This window comes from Meleagris gallopavo, chromosome 15 (genome assembly GCF_905368555.1).
Source record: "Meleagris gallopavo chromosome 15, MGAL_WU_HG_1.1, whole genome shotgun sequence".
Taxonomy (NCBI): domain Eukaryota; kingdom Metazoa; phylum Chordata; class Aves; order Galliformes; family Phasianidae; genus Meleagris; species Meleagris gallopavo.
The window spans coordinates 797,421-814,520 of record NC_139418.1 but is presented as its reverse complement, the minus strand read 5'-3'; the positions used below and the strand labels follow the sequence as shown (position 1 = coordinate 814,520).

The 17,100-nt window shown below is 55.1% G+C and overlaps 3 protein-coding genes across 3 annotated transcripts; 1 reads left to right on the top strand and 2 right to left on the bottom strand.

The window, feature by feature from the left end:
- Window positions 1-815: 815 nt before the first annotated feature.
- On the bottom strand, window positions 816-9,050 carry IK (IK cytokine). Its single transcript, XM_085236357.1, has 20 exons — window positions 8,953-9,050; window positions 8,636-8,702; window positions 8,374-8,466; window positions 7,878-7,937; window positions 7,193-7,360; window positions 6,994-7,108; window positions 6,674-6,744; window positions 6,524-6,570; window positions 6,144-6,307; window positions 5,928-6,036; window positions 5,464-5,503; window positions 4,852-5,047; window positions 4,536-4,554; window positions 3,895-3,971; window positions 3,505-3,587; window positions 3,038-3,095; window positions 2,514-2,602; window positions 2,109-2,217; window positions 1,465-1,499; window positions 816-1,110 (listed from the first exon to the last, which is right to left on the bottom strand). Exons 1-20 carry the CDS (start codon window positions 8,966-8,968, stop codon window positions 1,083-1,085), a joined length of 1,644 nt encoding a protein of 547 aa, XP_085092483.1. The 5' UTR covers window positions 8,969-9,050; the 3' UTR covers window positions 816-1,082.
- Window positions 9,051-9,071: 21 nt separating this feature from the next.
- On the top strand, window positions 9,072-10,486 carry NDUFA2 (NADH:ubiquinone oxidoreductase subunit A2). The gene is made up of 3 exons (XM_010718797.3): window positions 9,072-9,231; window positions 9,308-9,414; window positions 10,298-10,486. The coding sequence occupies exons 1-3, from the start codon at window positions 9,128-9,130 to the stop codon at window positions 10,387-10,389; spliced, it is 303 nt and encodes a 100-aa protein (XP_010717099.2). The 5' UTR covers window positions 9,072-9,127; the 3' UTR covers window positions 10,390-10,486.
- TMCO6 (transmembrane and coiled-coil domains 6) lies at window positions 10,409-16,965 on the bottom strand. Its single transcript, XM_085236358.1, has 12 exons — window positions 16,809-16,965; window positions 16,589-16,710; window positions 16,168-16,277; window positions 15,903-16,086; window positions 14,926-15,030; window positions 14,237-14,322; window positions 13,592-13,708; window positions 12,992-13,103; window positions 12,729-12,903; window positions 12,147-12,241; window positions 11,446-11,613; window positions 10,409-10,962 (listed from the first exon to the last, which is right to left on the bottom strand). The coding sequence occupies exons 1-12, from the start codon at window positions 16,885-16,887 to the stop codon at window positions 10,789-10,791; spliced, it is 1,527 nt and encodes a 508-aa protein (XP_085092484.1). The 5' UTR covers window positions 16,888-16,965; the 3' UTR covers window positions 10,409-10,788.
- Window positions 16,966-17,100: the final 135 nt, after the last annotated feature.

Sequence of the window (17,100 nt, the reverse complement as noted above, 5' to 3'; positions counted from 1 at the left end):
GAAGCTCCAACCCCTTGCCACATGCAGGGCCAACAACCTCCACATTTAATGCTAGACAAGGCTGCCCAGGGCCCCATCCAACCTGGCCTTGAACACCTCCAGGGATGGACGGGGCATCCACAGCCTCTCTGGGCAGCTGTTCCAGCACCTCACCACTCTCTCTATAAAGAACTTCCCCCTGACATCCAACCTAAATCCTCCCTCCCTCAACTTAAAACCATTTCCCCTTGTCCTGCAGTTATCTACCCTTTCAAAGAGTTGATTCCCCTCCTGTCTGCAGGCTCCCTTTAGGTACTGAAAGGCTGCACTGAGGTCACCCTGCAGCCTTCTCTTCTCCAGGCTGAACAAGCCCAGCTCCCTCAGCCTGTCTTCTTAGGGGAGGTGCTCCAGTCCCCCGATCATCTTTGTGGCTCCTCTGGACCCTCTCCAACAGCTCCCTGTCTTTCTTGTACTGGGGGCTCCAGACCTGGACGTAGTGCTGCAGATGGGGCCTCACAAGAGCAGAGCAGAGGGGCACAATCACCTCCCTGTCCCTGCTGGCCACCCCTCTGCTGATGGAGCCCAGGATCCCATTTGCCTCCTGAGCCGCAAGGGCACATTGCTGGCTCGTTAAGTTTTTCATCTATCAAGACCCCCAGGTCCTTCTCCACAGGGCTGCTCTCAAGGACCGCTCCTTCCAGTCTGTAGGGATGCCTGGGGTTCCTCCGGCCCAAGTGCAAAACTCTGCACTCGTTTGCCTCCCCTCCTCTCCTGCCCTAGGACTCAACACTGAGCTGAGCCAAGCACCACTCTGCCTACACATGCACACACTCTCAGAAGCCTTGAATGTAATTTTATTACATCTACGAGGGTTGCAAATCACAAGCTGTACAACAAACTCAAGGAGGGAGCCCCAGCACAGCCCCACATCCCCACAGCACGAGGCTGGGGCTGTGCGTGCAGCCCGGAGCAGGAAGTAAGCCAGTGTGGGGGTGAAGGAGGAGCAGCCCAGGCCGAGGCACACCTGCACTCTGGGAGCACTGCATCCAGCAGGACGAGGCTCCAGGAGCAGAAGGATCAGATGTAGGCAGGCAGCTACAGCTTCAGTACTTGGGCCTTTTCACCTCCACCCTGGAAAGAGAGATGGGCACACGGCTGGTGAGGTTGCAGAAAGGACAGCACTCCCCCTCCATTCTAGGGCTCAGTAGCGAAGTCCAGAGCACCATCCTAAGGGCACGCAGCAGGTGACGGTGATGAAAAGCCCAAAAAGTCATCACCTCCCACATCTGCTCTGCCCCCACCCAAGGCCCAGGGGAGAGGTACCCTGCATAGCACGCTGAGGGGCTGAATGTTCTCCCCCATCCTTCCAGACCCATTGCCTAGAGGCAACAGAGAGGTCTTTGCCCCTCGCAGCCCCAGAGAGGTCTTGCAGGAGACAGCCAGACTCTCTGCTGCTGAGCCAAAAGCAGAGATAACTTTACTAACCCATCAGCCTCCAGCTTCTTTCTCTTCTCAATGATCTGTGGAAAAAACACAAATGCCTGTTATACTTTGTGCACAGCCAGCTACCCAGCTGCCTCTTTCCTCCATAAGGACAAAGCAAGCAGCAGAAGCACTGTAGGGTGCAAGATACAGTGAGAGCTACAGCTGGAGCAAAGTTGTCAACAAGCTGCCTGAAGCCTGGATAAACTTGGCCTGTTCTCCCTTTGCTCCATTTTGGCCATCAAGGACAAGTCCCATTTTTGTTTAGCATCTGTTCTCACTTTTTCCTAGCCCACCCCTCAGTACTGGGGGTGCTCATGGCCTGCTCACCCTGACAAGACCTCCTCCTCTTGGATATCCCAGCTCTGCTTCTTAGAAAACAGGAAGCCACAAAACACGTCCCGTTCCCCTCCAAGCCCACCTGCACGGCTTAGAGCTGCTGCTTTTGGACACATCCATTTGCTACACAGTACTAAGCAAAAAACCCCCCCGGCACAACAGCAACGCCTGGCTGCAAGGGCATGAGCCAGACCAAAGAGAAGTGCCTAGCACAGCAAGCGGAGGGCTAGATGGGAGTTCTCCTGACTTAGGGATATGTTGGTAATTCACAGCCTGAAAAAACCACCACCCCAGCAGCAAGCACTCACTGCACTGATCTTCTTCCACTGCCGGTCCAGCTCTGCCTTGTCATTCGTCTCTTTGAAACGACGGGTTTTGCGTCCCTCAGACATTTTGATCCCATACTGGAAGGCTGCCCTAGGAAGGAATGAGAGCTCAGTGCTTGCTGCAGTTCTGTGGCCTGGTGCTGGAACAGATACATCTGACCCAGCCACAAGCCTGTACTCCACCGAGCCAGATTATCACCCTGGAAACTGTCTGGGCAGAGCAAAGACAAGTCACCAAGCCCAGGATCCATGGCTCCTCCCCCAGCCCTCACAACCGGTTGCTCTTCTTGATTCAAGCTCCCCCAACACCCGGGTTTGGGAGCTACTGCCATTCCCACCCAGAACCAATTCCTCAGCTATCTAGCACTTCACAAGTGCTGCACTCACTTGGGCAGAGCCTCTTTGTTGTTCATGTATTCACTGTATTCCTCCTGGGTATCGAAGTCCCAGCGGCCCAAAGGCCCTTTCTTGTTACCCTGCAGCAAAAAGAGAGGATTCAGCAGCTCTTCAGTTGACACTGGCCAGGACTTTTCACGCCTTTTATATGCCCACGAGATCTCAGACTGTCATCAGGCCCAGTTCAGCAGACTCATGCATCCAGTATGGACCTGGCTCTAAGATCTCCTCCCCTGGAAGACCCAGCCAGGAAATCCCATGGAAATGGGAACTGAAACAGATGAGCATATATTACCAAACCTCTTCCCAAGTGCCATAAAGCAGCATGTTTGCTCCTTGGGACAACAGATCTACCTAGACTCGAGCGCACAGTAGCTTGGCAAGCCCCAAACCACAACCAGCACCCAGCTCCTGGTATTCAGTGCTTTACACAAGCCTGCTTTCTCTCCAGTGGGACCCTCTAGGCCTGCAGCGATACCTAGTTCACTGCCTGGCCTCAGCTTATGGCAGCCTACCTGATCCATCTTGCTGTAGTCTACCTCTTCATCACTGTCCACAGCCATATCATCCATTCTGTATGGGGAAAACAAAAAGGCACAGAAAATGCTCAGAGTAGGTCTCTGAGACACAGATCAGGATCTTGGAGTCAGGTGTCAATACTAATGAGGCAGTGAGCTCATGACAGATATTTCTCATGTCCTCAGGTTGAAAACTAAGCTAACCAGAAAGAAGTTCCTCCATCCCAGAAGATTCTCAGCCAACTCTGCCTTCCCCTAGCACTGAGGAGCAGAAGGTTCCAAAGAAGAGACCCAAGGAGCATTTTACCAAAAAGTTGCATAGATTGGCAAGGCACCACAGCCAATTGAAGGCCTTCTCCTTCCAGCCAGGAGCAGTGGGGCTGGTGAGCGAGCTCCTGCTGCTAGAGAACAGTGCCCCTTGGTGCACCCTGCTCCCAACCCACAGCTTCTTGCTGCTTCCTTACGTAGCAGGGTAGCACTCTGCATAGCTGTTTGACATCCCAAAGAAGTCTCCCAGCTGCTTCTTGTCTTCTGGCTTCTTCAATGTGACGACAGTAAAGGAAAACAACGGCAGATAGGCTTATGTACAGCTAAGGGCTGAGCACAACGAGGCAAACAGCAGATTCCCCTACACACCCAGCAGACACTTGCCCCAACACAACTAAACCAGACACTGCCGAGCTTATGTTTGGTTTACAACAAATAACAAGGTCCAAGTGGCATTTCTCTATTACAGAAGGAAGAGCCCTCCCACAGGAAGGAAGGACAGCCACATAGCCACTCAGGCACAGCTTGCCTACAGAGGAAGCCTGGCCCTGCAGTCAGCCAGGCTGCTCAGACAGTAAAGGATATGTCTCTGTTCCTTCCCAGCCAGCAGCTCCAGCAAACTTCTCATTGATGGACTTGATGAGCTCCTTGGCAGAGCCAGGTCCTGGAACAGAGAGAGCAGTAGGCTGAGTTTTGGTGGGGAAAACAGCTCACCTTATTACACCTGGGGCTGGAAAGAGCCTCTTTCTGTATGATCAGTTCATGCAGCTTTAGGGCAGCCCAGGGCAGCCTGCTGCAGGGTACATGGGACGGACAGCACTGGGATGGGGTAGCAGACAGGAGCACAGGCTGCACACGAGGTAGGAGAGGGAAAGCTGGAGAACACCAGTGAGCAGCAAACTTCACTTTGAGCACATATAGAGGTAATTCATGCAAGGCTGATCCTAGGAAGAACTTGAATCCTCCTCAGCTTATAGCTGGCATAAGGTCATGTAAGTGGATTTGCTACTAGAAAAACCAAGGGCTGACCTGCAGCAGTTCACAGACAAGAGACTCTTAACTCCATTACCCACCTCCCACAGCAGACAACTCCCTCTGTCATAGCAGTTTCTGGGAGAATGGAGTTCAAGCAAGACAGCGAAGCAAGCAGCTGTTCAACAGCATGCAACGTCATGTGACCTCACTGCAATGTCCAGGCTCATTCAAGTAAACACACGACTTTACTCACCTTTGTCAATGTCTGCGGGCTGCAAAGAAGAGGGAGAGATACTGTGTCACGTGGGAGGGCTGAAAGCACGCAACCGATGGTGCTGCATGACTTTTAAGTTTGCTCGTGGCAATCACATGCACACAGAACCAAATCATAAAAGCCACCACCTGTGCCAGTTTTGCCTCGCTTGCTGAAGGAGAGGACAAGCACCCAACCGCCCACCAGCCCCTAGCTGGAGAGACAGAGCTCAACATGAGCTGAACACAGGCACAACTGGGAGTACAACCACACCAACCCTACAGCCACACTCACCACGCTTCAGAAGCAGACTCACCTCGTCATCAGCCTTGGGCTTCTCAAAGTAGCTGTGCCTCTTCTTCTCCTCCTCCCGGTCACGCTCCCGGTCCCTCTCACGCTCCCTGTCCCGTTCCCGCTCCCGGTCCCGGTCTCTCTCGCGGTATCTCTCCCTCTCTTTATCCCGTGGCATCTTTGCAGTGGAGGGCACATAATCCCCAATGTCTTCAAAGATGCTAAAGTGGAAAAGAGCCCACACTTACAGGTGGTGTAAGAGAAGCCACAACCACCTCCCTTTGAACTGGAACCTGACAAAGGAACATGCAGCATCAACACAGAGAGCTAAGGATGCCGTCAAGAACTGGCTTCTCCATCTCTCAGAAGTGTTGCTGCATTTCTGCTCTCTTCTGTTGTCTGAATTTGCCTCTTGTGGACCAGGACAAGAGACAGCCCTTGGCTGCCTTAGTCAAGAAATAAAACAAAGCTTGTCTCCAGTCTTAGCCACCTTGTCTTAAAAACAGCCCAAACAGCATGTCCAAAAAGGCAGCTTGCTCCACACGCACTAAGCCCAGTACTCTCCAAACTCAGATGATCAAAAAGGCATTAAGGCATATAGCTCTGATCCCACAGCTTGTGGTGGCAGGACACTTACTTCATATCAGCTTCAGGCGGTTTCTTCTCATCCAGCTTCCCTGCAAGGACACAACAGCAGTAAGATGCACGTTGTTCCACACCCCACCTGTGCTGCTTCCCAGCCCAAACAGCAGAATGCCTGGAGGATGTCCTCCCAGCTTCCTCTTATGTTACCACATCACAGTTCAGCACCTTGGCAATCCATCAAGTTCCTTCCCCACAGAAGGCATTTCCCTAAGGAACTGGCTCAGACCAGGAAGAACAGAGTAGCACAAGCCACTCTTGCAGCTGTACTTTCTCAGCATTTACTCAGTTGTGAACATCCTGCCTTCAGGATGCAGTGTTTGGACAGAAACAGGAAGTCACTGCCCTCCAAGTTCACTGCCCCACAGCGCAGAGAATGCAGGAAATAAAAATGTATCTCATTCTCTCAGGACAGGCTTCAAGCACGAGTCCTTCCACTTGGCTCCCTTCAGCACCTACCTTTATCTTTCTTCTTGAGCTTCTTGTTGCGGGTTCCTTGCCTGAGATAAGAGAGGATCTGTGTCAGCTTGCTGATGACGATGTCATTTGTGGTCAGCGTAGTCTGTGCCTGAAAGAGAAATGCCCAAGGAAGTGGTTGGCTCTCTGCAGAGGGCAAGCCCTGCTCCAGGCGATTCAAACCAGCACAGTCAGGGAACCTGGAAGCTGGCTGGGTACCTCCATGGTGGGGCAGTCGGCCTTGCTCCGGATCAGCGTGGTGGGAATATCAGTGTCAGCGTACTCATCATCCAGATCTACCACATAGGCCATCCTCCCTGGCAGGAACAGCTCGTTCCTCTCATAGGCTTTGTTCTTGAACAGAATGCGGTAGATATTTCGACCTGAACAGAAAAGAAATGCTGTTAATGTCTTACAAGAGCAATGGACAAGTCCATAGAGAACCAAGTTTAGCTGATCAGAAACATCAGAATCAGCTCCTAAGAGCCGTGCTTGGGCCCTCGAGTTCATAATTCCTACACTCTGTATGCCTCCTTCCATCAGCTTCAGTATTTCTCCCACATTCAAAACACAGCACAGCCACATGCACACAGCCTTACCCAACCGAGTCTTAAATTCAATCTTGTTCTCAGGATCTTCATCTTTCCTGAAAAGACAGAGAAATTAAGCATGCTAAGCACACGCCCCCTCTGCATCATCCTCTCTAAGAGGCAGCTGCACTCAGGAGTGCAAAATTCTCCACCACTCACTTGGTTTCTTTCTGAGGCTTCTCCATCATTTCCTCTTCTTCCTTCTCTTTGCTGGCAATCTCAGCCCGTACCTGGCCACAAAGTAAATCTGTGCATTACAAACCACATCACACCACTGCTGTTCATCACAACAAGAAAGGCCTCTGCCACTAGTTCCCCAGCCATTCATAAATCTTTCCATGAAAGGATGATGCATTCCAGGAACGCACAGGCAATATCACAGCATCTGACAGCAGCAACGACCACCTTCTCCTCACCACCTCTGCCAGCTGGACAGGCCACAGATAACAGAAGAGCAGCATGTGGATATCTGTACTCACCTTCTGCAGCAGGGCAAAGTCCAGACCCTTCACCAAGTGAGTGTGCTCCATGTCACCACCCAAGAACTTGGACTCTTGGATCAACTGTCTCCTCTTCTCTGCAGCAGATTTATCCCTGTACAACAGAAGTGGAGGCTGTTATGAGACAGCCACTCTGGAGCAGACTGTTAAGAGAAGGCCATGTCACAAGCTCACGTACGCCTCTGCAGTGGGCCCCACAGCCCTGTAGTTTGCAGTTGTGCTGATCAGCTCTGTTTCCTCATAGTCCTTGTTCACACCATCTCTTCTCTCCTTGGCTCGATCCCTGTACTTCTCAGCCAACTCTCTTTCGCGCTCTATCTCCTGCTGGCGCAGCTTTGCATAATAGCTGAGGTTGGAGAAACAGCCCAACATTAGTGACACATTCAACGTTTGATGCACTGTTCCTGCAACAGCCTCTAATGCCCAACCCATGCCTGTTTCACTCTCCATCTCTTCCCCACATACAAACTAAAGCACTGTGGAACACATCTCAGATGAGATGAAGCTGTTGTAATGAGGAGCTCAGTCTTCCCTTCCAAAAGGAAAAGATCTGAGGGCAGTGCTGCTGCACAGATGTGTCCCAAAGGACACTGTCACTACTGCAGGTGTCCTACCACTGTTCTACCCTGCTAGATGCATACAGAGCCCGTCCCACTTTGTCTGGTGGTAAAGCTGCTACTACACATCTGTTCCCACGGGCTGTGACAGTCAGTCATCTTGAGCTCTTCTTATACAGCTTAGCTCCAAAGCTCCAGAACAATCCAGGCCACTAAGCATCATTCTTGGAAACCCAAAAGCTCAGATCCATGGGAAGTACATAACAAACAAAGGGAAAGCCCTGATGCGTCACTTTCAATGTTTACCTTTTCTTCTTCCGTCTACGAGCAGCTGGATCTTCATCTTCATTGTACTCCCGGGGCATCCTGGAAAAGGGTAAGAAACAACAGGTACAACCTGCGCAGCCAAACACAGACAGCATGACAGAATAGTCACAGCAGAACATCACAAAGCCCAAAGACAGGAATAGCAACCAATTATCTCCAATATGTCAACAGGGAGAGGAAGACAAAGTTCACATCTGCACTCAGCAAGAACCTAATCTGCCTCTTAAAACTGACATAAAACATTCTAGCTCTGACCCACCAGTTTCTCACATTAACTCTAGTAACATACACATGCAACGTGCACACCACAGCAAAAACCAAGGTGAAGATCTGCTCCCCCAGCCCTGTCTCCACACTTATTAGCACAGGCATTTGAATACTCCACTACAAGGTTATGGAGTCAGACAGATATAATGCTCCTGAGGGATGAAGGCTCTGCTGTGCCCCACAGCCCCATGAAATACACCCTACTCACTCATGGTGGCGAGATTTGGATGGCGGCGCTGATGTTGGCGTCGCCCGCGGGGTCATGAGAAGCTTTCGAAAGTCTTCATTGGTGAGTTTGGACCTGCAAGGAAGCAAGAAGAGCAACCATCACCTCCTGGCAAGCTGCACCAGCCCGGCAGGTTCTGAGCGTCTGCTTGTAGGAGATGCCCAGGCGCCCTGTGGGGCACTGCCAGGCTGCGTGTGCAGAACGCAGGCGCTGCGCCCTGCTCCGATCCCCGCGTCGTACTCACTGGTGGAAGGAGTGAGCGTCGTCCACGTCGTGGCCATCGGGGGCCAGGGGGTTGGAGAACGGCTCACCTGGGGACGGGAGGGAACAGCTCTCAGAGCCGGCCTCTGCAGCCAACCCCTCCGGCCCAGCCGTCACCGGGCTGTCACACCCTGCGGCTGCTCCGCCGAGTCCCACAGGCCCGATGCCACCTTTCTAGGCCGTTCCAGCCTTCACTGCTGCGCCACAGGGCCGCTGCGCCCCAGTCCCCCCCATTCCACGATCCGTTCCCCAGCCCCCAGCAGCGCTCCCCGCTCCCCGCAGCCCCCCGGTTCCCCTCACCGTCCCTCTCCGGCATCGCTGCTCCCTCCGCTCCCCTCAGCCGTCGCGCCGGAAGTGCCGGAAGTGCCCCTCGTCCTCCCCGCCTCCCATTGGCCAGTTGGCTGAGCGGGCGCGCCGATTGGCCGAGAGCCGGTGCCACGCCCCCGGCCCCGGCAGCAGGAGAGCGGTGCGCAAGATGGCGGCGGCGGTCGTGAGGGGCATCGGGGGCGGTTTGGGCCACGGCCTGCGGGAGCTCCGCGTCCATCTGTGCCAGCGCTCGGCCGGCAGCCGCGGCGCCAGGTGAGCCCGGGACCGGCTGCGGGGGAGGGCGGGGGACCGCGGCACGCGGCTCTGACGGCCTGCCCGACCTTGTCAGGGAGTTCATCGAGCAGCACTACGTGACGCTGAAGCAGGCGAACCCCGACTTCCCCATCCTCATCCGCGAGTGCTCCGGCGTGCAGCCCCGGCTGTGGGCGCGGTACGGTGAGTAGAGCGCGCTGCCGCGAGAGCTGGGCTGGGGTTCGGGCGGCGAGAAGCTCCGTGCTGCTGCGAGCTGCGTTTGTGCTCTGTGTGCTCAGCCAGCGCTACGAAGGGAGCGGGGAGGCTCTTCTGTAAGGCTTTGCGTTTGTCCCGAAGCCACCGGCAGCGGATAAATGTCCTCCCCGGCCCCGTCCTCCGGCTCAGGCCGCCCGGCCCAGCGTGGCATGGGGCAGCCCCGGGGACGGGGCACTCACAGCTCTCAGGTTAAGGGATTTCTTTCACGCATCTGACCGAAATCTCCCCTATTTGAAAGCCATTCCCCCTTATCCTGTTGCTCTCAGAAAGTGTAAAAAAGTCCGTCTCCATCTTGCATATAAGTTCCCTTTAAGTACTGGAAGGCTGTGATGAGGTTCCCCCCCAGGTGTATGAACCTTTTAAACAGGAGACCCCTTGTGCCAGCACCTGCAGGTATCAGTGTTGGTCTCTTTGTGATTTGCAGGAAGATACAGCCCTCAATAGGGGCTACCACAGGAGCAGTGAGGTTTTCAGCAGGGTTTGTGAGGCTCTTTACGTGAGCCAAAAGCAACCAGGCTGATTACTTTGGGACATCATAGTGGCCTCTGCTCAGCTGCAGTGCCGCAAGTTTAAAAAGAGGTGAGCAAATGTGGTAGGGTACATCATTTTCTCCAAAGGAATGGCTGAGCAGTGGGATCAAGGAAGGTGGAAAATGTAACTAGGGCACAGGAGGGCACCTGGGGAGTGCTGGAGGGTGGCGACACTGATCTGAGATATGACATTGGCCCTGGGAAACCCAAAGCAGGGCCTTGCTTTACCCTTCCAGCAGAAAAAAAAGAACGAGGCCTAACCCTCCCTCTTTTTTCTGCAGAGTTTGGCAAGGAGAAAAGCATGTCACTGCATAACCTCAGTGTGGATGAAGTAGCCAAGGCCTTGGAGAACATTGTGAAAGGCAAGGTGTGAAGACAGCCAGCAAACGTACTGAATGCTTTACTTGTGATTTTTAATGTAAAAATGTGTATCCTTAACTTAATCACATAAATGTACATGCTTCTCCTGAGCATCGCGTGTTGGGTTTAAAACTGCAGCAGTAAATCCAGCAGCATTTGTACATCCCCTCTGCAACAACAGGAGCCTTCCTGTACTGGTTGCAGCTCAGCTCTGCCTCTGCCCCACGTAGCAGGGAGGCACAGGGCATCCTGGCAGTGCTTACACCATGACGGGACGCCAGGACCAGCATTCCTGTACAGCCAGCACTGCTGCTTGCAGATAGTCTGACCGCCCAACAAGCCCTCAGGCAGTGGTGTAGGAGAGCAGGGCACAGAGTGAACAGTCTATTCTTCCTCAGAGCAGGAGGGCAGGTTATGTCATCTGGGAGAAGGTGGACGATGCAGTGGATGAAGAACTAAATGCAGAGGCACCCGGTGGCTGCAGGGCCATGTCCAGCAGCACTCGCACCCGCTCCTGGAGTTCTGGGGTGCTCTGGTGCTGCTCAAGGGTCTGGTGTCCTCTTTGTCTGACGAAGTCAGCAGCAACCTGTGTGAGGAGGGAGGAGTAAGAGTGGGCTGGCTGCTGCTCCAGGCTGAGGTGACTGCAGCCCACCCCATCAGTGCTGGGCCTGGATTCCCCTTGTTCAGCACAGGGGTCATGACTGAAGAGATTTGCCAGACACATGAGTCCAGAGCCAGGTAAATCCAGCCATTCTGATCACTGGTGTGAGTGCACAGAGCTTGAAGTAAGGACAACTGAAGGAAAACAGTGCCTCCCTGCATAATGGCTGACTTATAAAGGGGGCAGGTAACCTCCACAGAAAAATTATTATCAACAGAAAGGAGCCCCTCAGAGACAAGAGAAGGGCTTCCAACTGACAAAAGTGGTTCCCACTTCAGATGCATATTTGGGTCTGAAGAGTGTGGGAAGAGAGAAGGAACAACTGAAAATACTTCTGTTTAAATAATAATGCCCACCCACTGCCCTAAGATCCTGTGCTGCGTTGTGGGGCACGAGCCCCAGGCCTACCTGGGGCCAGTGCAGGAAGAGGAGGTGCAGCAGCTCCAGGCACTGCCCCACCACCTCGGGGTCAGGTACCATGAGAACCTGCAGCAGCAGGGGAAGGGCAGCCTGCTGGTGCAGCTGCTGGCAGTAGGCTGGGCCCTTCTCTGCTATGTTGCACAGCACTGTCAGGACCTGCATGGAGAAGCCATGAGAGTGAACAAGGAGTGCTCTGGAAAGAACTTCTTGCCTCTTCCCCAGAAGTTCTCCAAGGTGGCTTTTAAATGCTCTTCAGAAGCTTTTCCCACCCCCTGAGGCGCTGCTTATGTGCATGTCCTGCTTTCTCTCAGCAAGATCCCTCTGCAGCAGTCACAACCACACCACCCCTTAGGAAAGCATCCCTTCAGACCTTTCCCTTCAGCCTTACAGTCTTCCAAAAGAAGGTGGCCCGCCTCAGGTGCAGGCAGGCCTGGCCCCAAGTTAACTTCTGTCCTGGGTCCTCAGGATTAGGACCAGGCAGGGGATTCCTCATTTTGCCAGAACAAAACTGACAAGGCAGAAGCAGTGACTTCAGAGGACACAGACAATGACATTACCACCACATCAGACTTTCTACCAAGTTGTTAGCACTGTCCCAAGCCAACTTCAGCCTGAGCGCTACATGCACACGACTCATTTGTGAAAGTTCAGAGCTTTCCATAGATGTGTGGCACAAAGCAAGGCCTTACCAACATGCTCACTGTCTGGGAATGCGGCAGGAGCTGCAGCAGGGCTGGGAGCAAGTCCATAGAGAGCAGAGCAGAGCAGAAGAAGGGCTCATCCGCTACAACGGGCATAGAATAGATACATTAATAAAATCAAGGCCTCAGTGCAGGAGGGACAAACTTGGTATGTGCTGAGTGCTCTTGGCAAGTGCAAGGCATGCTCACAGCACAGGACAGACCAGCTTAGACACACCAAGTGCCAGCAGACAGATTCTCACTGCATCTTACCAAACTCAAAACCTATCCTGGGAACTCAGTCGAGGGGGAAATGTGCATGAGGGGAAGAGCATGGCTAATTCAGCAGTATTACATCTTACAGCCTTACAGGCTGTTACACCTTAGAAAAGAGCACTTTTCCATCCCCAAAGCACTGCCGTCTGTATGATGTGAGACACCGCCTGGCAGTCCCTCGGGGTCTGGCAGTGTCACCATGCAACACGGCACTGCTGGCAGGCTCCTCGTGCAACGACCTCCAGGCCTGCAGTCAGTCAGGGCAGATCCTGGCAGCAGCTCAGGCTCTGCTTACAGCCTCACCGAGACACTCGCCTGTGAGGTTGTTCAGAAGCCAGAGACTCTCCGGTATGATGAACGGGTGCTGCTGCAGGTAGCACTGCATGATGATGAACAGGGCCACGAGCAGGCGCTCATCTTGGGACTGGACTTCATGACCTGTCTCCTCCGCGAGCAGATTGCCGAGGCACCGCAGAACCGGGCAGATGAGCTTTGACAGCATGACAGACACTGCCTTTCAGTCAGCCCATATCCCCAAAGCAACGAGAAGAAAGGCCAGCATCCTGCCTGTGTCTTACCAGCTCCAGGCCCTCAGAATCGCTTTGGGAGATTTCAGAAGCGATGTCACACAAGAGCGAGGTAAGAGCAGGCACAGCCCCCAGCGACATCAGCTCCACGTTGGCTGTATGGCTGCGAAGGAAAACATTATCTATGTGGGACAGAAAACAACAGCCCTGCTCCTTCTCCAAGTACCCACACTGTCCTTTCCCTTCACGGGGGCAGAGACGGCTGGCAGTAGTCAGGCTGGATAGGTGGTGCTGAGCCAACCATGGCAGCTCGAGGATTCAGGGAGCTTTTCTTGGGGAGAGGACACAAACCCAAACGTGGGGAGGCAATCAAGGGGTTTTCAGAGCACTAGGAACAGCCTTGAGTTTATCATTTGTTACCACCCTGTACATGAAATCATAAATCCTGCAAACCGCACGTGTGCTAAGAGATAGGATGTTGGGAACGCCCAGGATGGGAGAGAAAATGCTTTCCATAGGGAAAGGAGTGAGGGGAGGCAATCCAGGATCCCAATCCACAATCATGGGCTTCTGCTTCAGCCAGCAGAGCCTTTGTTCTTCTGTGCTTAGCTGCCCCCAGGGAACTCAACATGAGGATAAAAAAGCATTTACCTACAAACAATGTAGTGGAGGCACCATGCAAACTCTACTGCGGCTCCTGTCCCAAACTTGAGGCCAGAGCAAACCAGTCGAAGCATGTGCTGGGGGAGAACAGAGTCCAGAACCAAGCTGAAATCAGAACAGCAGAGTTAATGGAGGAACTGGCCAGAGCACCAGCAGGACAGATAACTGATGGGGACAGACCAGCCGTAACATCTAGGCAGCTCCAAAAACACTCCTGGAAAAGGCTCTTGGACAAGGGCTACAATCTCAGCATCAACAAGGCACGATGCAAGGCTCCCCTGTCAGTGGCAGGGCCTGGGGGCACTCAAACACCTTGGCTGCAGTCACATTTTTGGCACTGGGGGCTGTCAAAGTTGATCTTTTCCAAAGAAATACAGCCAGAATTTCCCCACTGGCCTACCCCGTTCAACAGTGTCCTTTACTGAAATACCAGAGCTATCCACTCAAATTAAGCTGGGGAAAAAGACTCACGCCTGGCACCGTGATCTGCAAAACAGCCTTCATAGTTCAGCAGGAGGCTGCTCTGAATTATTAACATCACTGGGATGGGAAATGCATCATCGTCTCTGGCATGCAAATACCACACAGGGCCGCAGGGCACATGCTGGTGCAGGGTACGAAGCTCAGACTCACGGAATGATCTCTGTGGGGGCTTCATTGGCTTGGAGGAGCTGTGACAAGACGTAACCCAGACCTTCCAGCACAGCCTCATGCGGGGACTGCAACCAAACAGAACAAAGGTGACACCCACAACAGAGCCAGGAGGGCCCAAGGCACCAGCTGCGTGCCACTGAAAGGGCAACGCTTTCATGTAACACAGCCTTCCACAGGAGCAGACTGGGAGTGGTAACACCAGCTCAGGCCTCACATGAACAGGCTGTACCTAAGCTGAGCTGTCCCCCCCACCCACATTCACAGGGGCTGCAGTTGTAGGGATTCAGGACCCAAACACGGCAGCAGTGCTGCTCTGCACACTTAGATCTGCAGGCAGCACCCTGCTCACTGTGCTGGCCTCCTAAACCTGCTGGGCCCAAACTGCACTGAGGGAAGAAGCCTACAGCTCACTGCATTAGAGAATAGCTGAAGGCCGTGGTGATGATGGACACAAGATGTTCATCTGGAGAGGGGCAGCAGGTGGTAACCTGAGCCCCCAAAAAGCAGTGCAAGGAGCCCAGGAGAGACCTCCACACACAAGAGGACAGCCCTGTGCAGAAGGGCCGCTTATCTGCAAGGAGGGCTGGTCATTCAGCCAGACAGTGTCTGAAAGGCATAAGAAAAGGTCTCTTTATGGGGAAGGGAGTGGGAAGAGCTACTTCACCCACCTGGATGCAGGATGCCAGCACTGGAATAATGCCCTGAGGCAGAAGCTTCTTCCTCACAACTTCGCTCTCCACTACCAGGTTGCCCAGTGTGTACAAACACAGCTCCTGAAACACCCGAGAGCAGGTCATCCCGTCCATGCAAGCCTGACCACCCTCCATCTGAGCACGACTGGCTCCAGAGGGGCAAACACGGATGGGTATCGCTGGCCTCTCCCAGCTACCCCCATTCTCAGCAGAGCTCAGCCTTCCCCTCCAGTGCCCTGGTCTCTGCAGGGACCTCCCAGTGCTGCTTCACTGTCCACCTCCAGCCATAGCTTCTGTGGGCACTGCCAGGCCCAGCCAGCATCAGGGGCCTGGCCACATGCCTGCTGTTGGTAGTCAGAGACCCACAGCCCCCCACTTCCACAGACAGCCTGTAGCTGCAGGGGGCTCCCAGGGCAACACGAAAGAACTGACTGCAAATGAGGCAAAGCTGCTGTGTGCTGCGCTGTGTCAGAGTGTGACACAGGGATGTTCCCCTGAGCTTGGTGCTGACGGGGTTATACCTAAGCACTGCCCCACACCAGCCCAGGTGGTCCCCAGTGGTGATGCCGGTGAGGCTGAGGCAGGACAAAGGGTTACAAGGTGGGCCAGGAGTGCTGGGCTGGGTTTGTCTGGCCTAGGGGCAGCATGGGAGCATTTACCATCAGTCTGCAGCTACCTGAAGGTGTAAACATGATGGAAACAAAGTCCTCTTGGTTTTGGGAGGGGGGTCTCCACACTCATGTGTTCCAAGACTGGGCCAGGCAAAGCCACAGCTGCCCTGGGCCAGCACTGGGGGCAGTCCTGCTCCATGGAGAAGGTTGGAACAGAGACTTCCAGAGGGTCCCTTTTAACCAACACTTCCACATGAGCCACAGCAGGCTCCAGCTGGCCAAAACAGGTCCTCCCAGAGGCTTACTGGGAGCCAGAGAGGGCAACGCAAGCATGGACCTTACCATGAGCTCGATGCTGTGTCCCGAGAGGTAGGTGAGCAGGTAGGAGGTGACGGGCACGCACGCCTCAGCCACGGCAGCATCGCTGGAGTGGGACAGCTCGTGCAGGCAGCGGGCAGCCTCCAGCTGCACATCAGGCAGGCTGCAGGTGAACAGCCCGACCAGCGTCCGCACAGCTCCGTCCAGCCTGCGGGCACATCCTGAGCTGCTGCTGCTGCTGCCTGCACGCAGTGGGACGGGCGGCCCCGCAGGGCCGGGCTGCGCTCACCTGACAAACTCCTGCTGCGTCTCTTTGCTCTGCAGGGCCCGGCGGAGGCGTCTCAGCCATCCTCTCCGATCCTCGGAGCCCCTCTGCACGCCTCTGAGCAGCTCGGAGACCTGTCCGCACATCGGTGCAGCACCAGGGTTAAGATTCACCCCTGGAGGCACTGACGGCCGTGGGGCAGCCCAGGTGCCCACAAAGAACCCTACCGGCCGCCAGAAGCACGAAGGTTGGAAGACCCCCGAGATTCAGCGAATCCAACCCCTCCCCTCCCCACCCACCCACCGACCGCATCCCATTCACGGGCCGCCGCATCACCGCTCTTTCGCAGGACCGACGTTTCCTAACACCCAACCCGACCCCCCCCCCGCCACAACGCGAGGCCACCGCCTCTCGCCCCGTCGCCGTTATGACCACCCGCGCTCACCTCGCCCTGCAGGACCGGGCCCAGCACGGCCTGCCCCGCGCCGTCCTGCCCGCGCTCCGCCTCGTCCTCCCGCAGGAGCCGCTTGCTGACCAGCTGCTGCTCCCGCCGGGCCTTGCGGAGCGCTGCGTGCAGAGCAGCGCGGTCTGACCCCGCAGCTCCGAGCCGGGGCGGCGGCGGCGGCCGCCGCACCCCTCCCCGCTCCCGCGGTCCCGTTCCCCACCTGCTTCCCGCTCCCGCCGCCGCGCCCGCAGCTCCTCCGCGCCGCCCCCCGGCGCGGCCCCGCGCTGCCGCCCCCACATGGCCGCGGGAGGAGCGGGGCGGGGCGCGGCGCCGCGTGACCGGATCCGGCCCTTCCCACCCCGCAACGCCGGGCGGCGCTGGCGGCGCTTTGCTGCTGGCGGCGTCTGGGAGGGGTTGTCGTAGGATCGCAGACCCGTGTGTGTTGAAGGGACCCCCGAAGGCCGTCCAGTCCAAGCCCTGCAGTGCACAGGGACACCCGCGGTGCCCGCAGC

Bases quoted from the DNA above. Each gene is read 5' to 3' on its own strand.
- TMCO6 (XM_085236358.1), bottom strand. From the start codon at position 16,887: ATGTGGGGGCGGCAGCGCGGGGCCGCGCCGGGGGGCGGCGCGGAGGAG. The intron at 16,711-16,808 runs GTGGGGAACGGG...CTCTGCACGCAG, and splicing joins GCGGCGGGAGCGGGAAGCAG to CGCTCCGCAAGGCCCGGCGG. The intron at 13,709-14,236 runs GTGAGTCTGAGC...TTCTGATTTCAG, and splicing joins GCCCCCACAGAGATCATTCC to CTTGGTTCTGGACTCTGTTC.
- NDUFA2 (XM_010718797.3), top strand. From the start codon at position 9,128: ATGGCGGCGGCGGTCGTGAGGGGCATCGGGGGCGGTTTGGGCCACGGC. The intron at 9,232-9,307 runs GTGAGCCCGGGA...CGACCTTGTCAG, and splicing joins GCCGGCAGCCGCGGCGCCAG to GGAGTTCATCGAGCAGCACT. The intron at 9,415-10,297 runs GTGAGTAGAGCG...TTTTTTCTGCAG, and splicing joins CCGGCTGTGGGCGCGGTACG to AGTTTGGCAAGGAGAAAAGC.
- IK (XM_085236357.1), bottom strand. The intron at 7,938-8,373 runs GTGAGTAGGGTG...ACCCTTTTCCAG, and splicing joins TCCAAATCTCGCCACCATGA to GATGCCCCGGGAGTACAATG. The intron at 1,111-1,464 runs GTTAGTAAAGTT...CTCTCTTTCCAG, and splicing joins AAGAAGCTGGAGGCTGATGG to GGTGGAGGTGAAAAGGCCCA.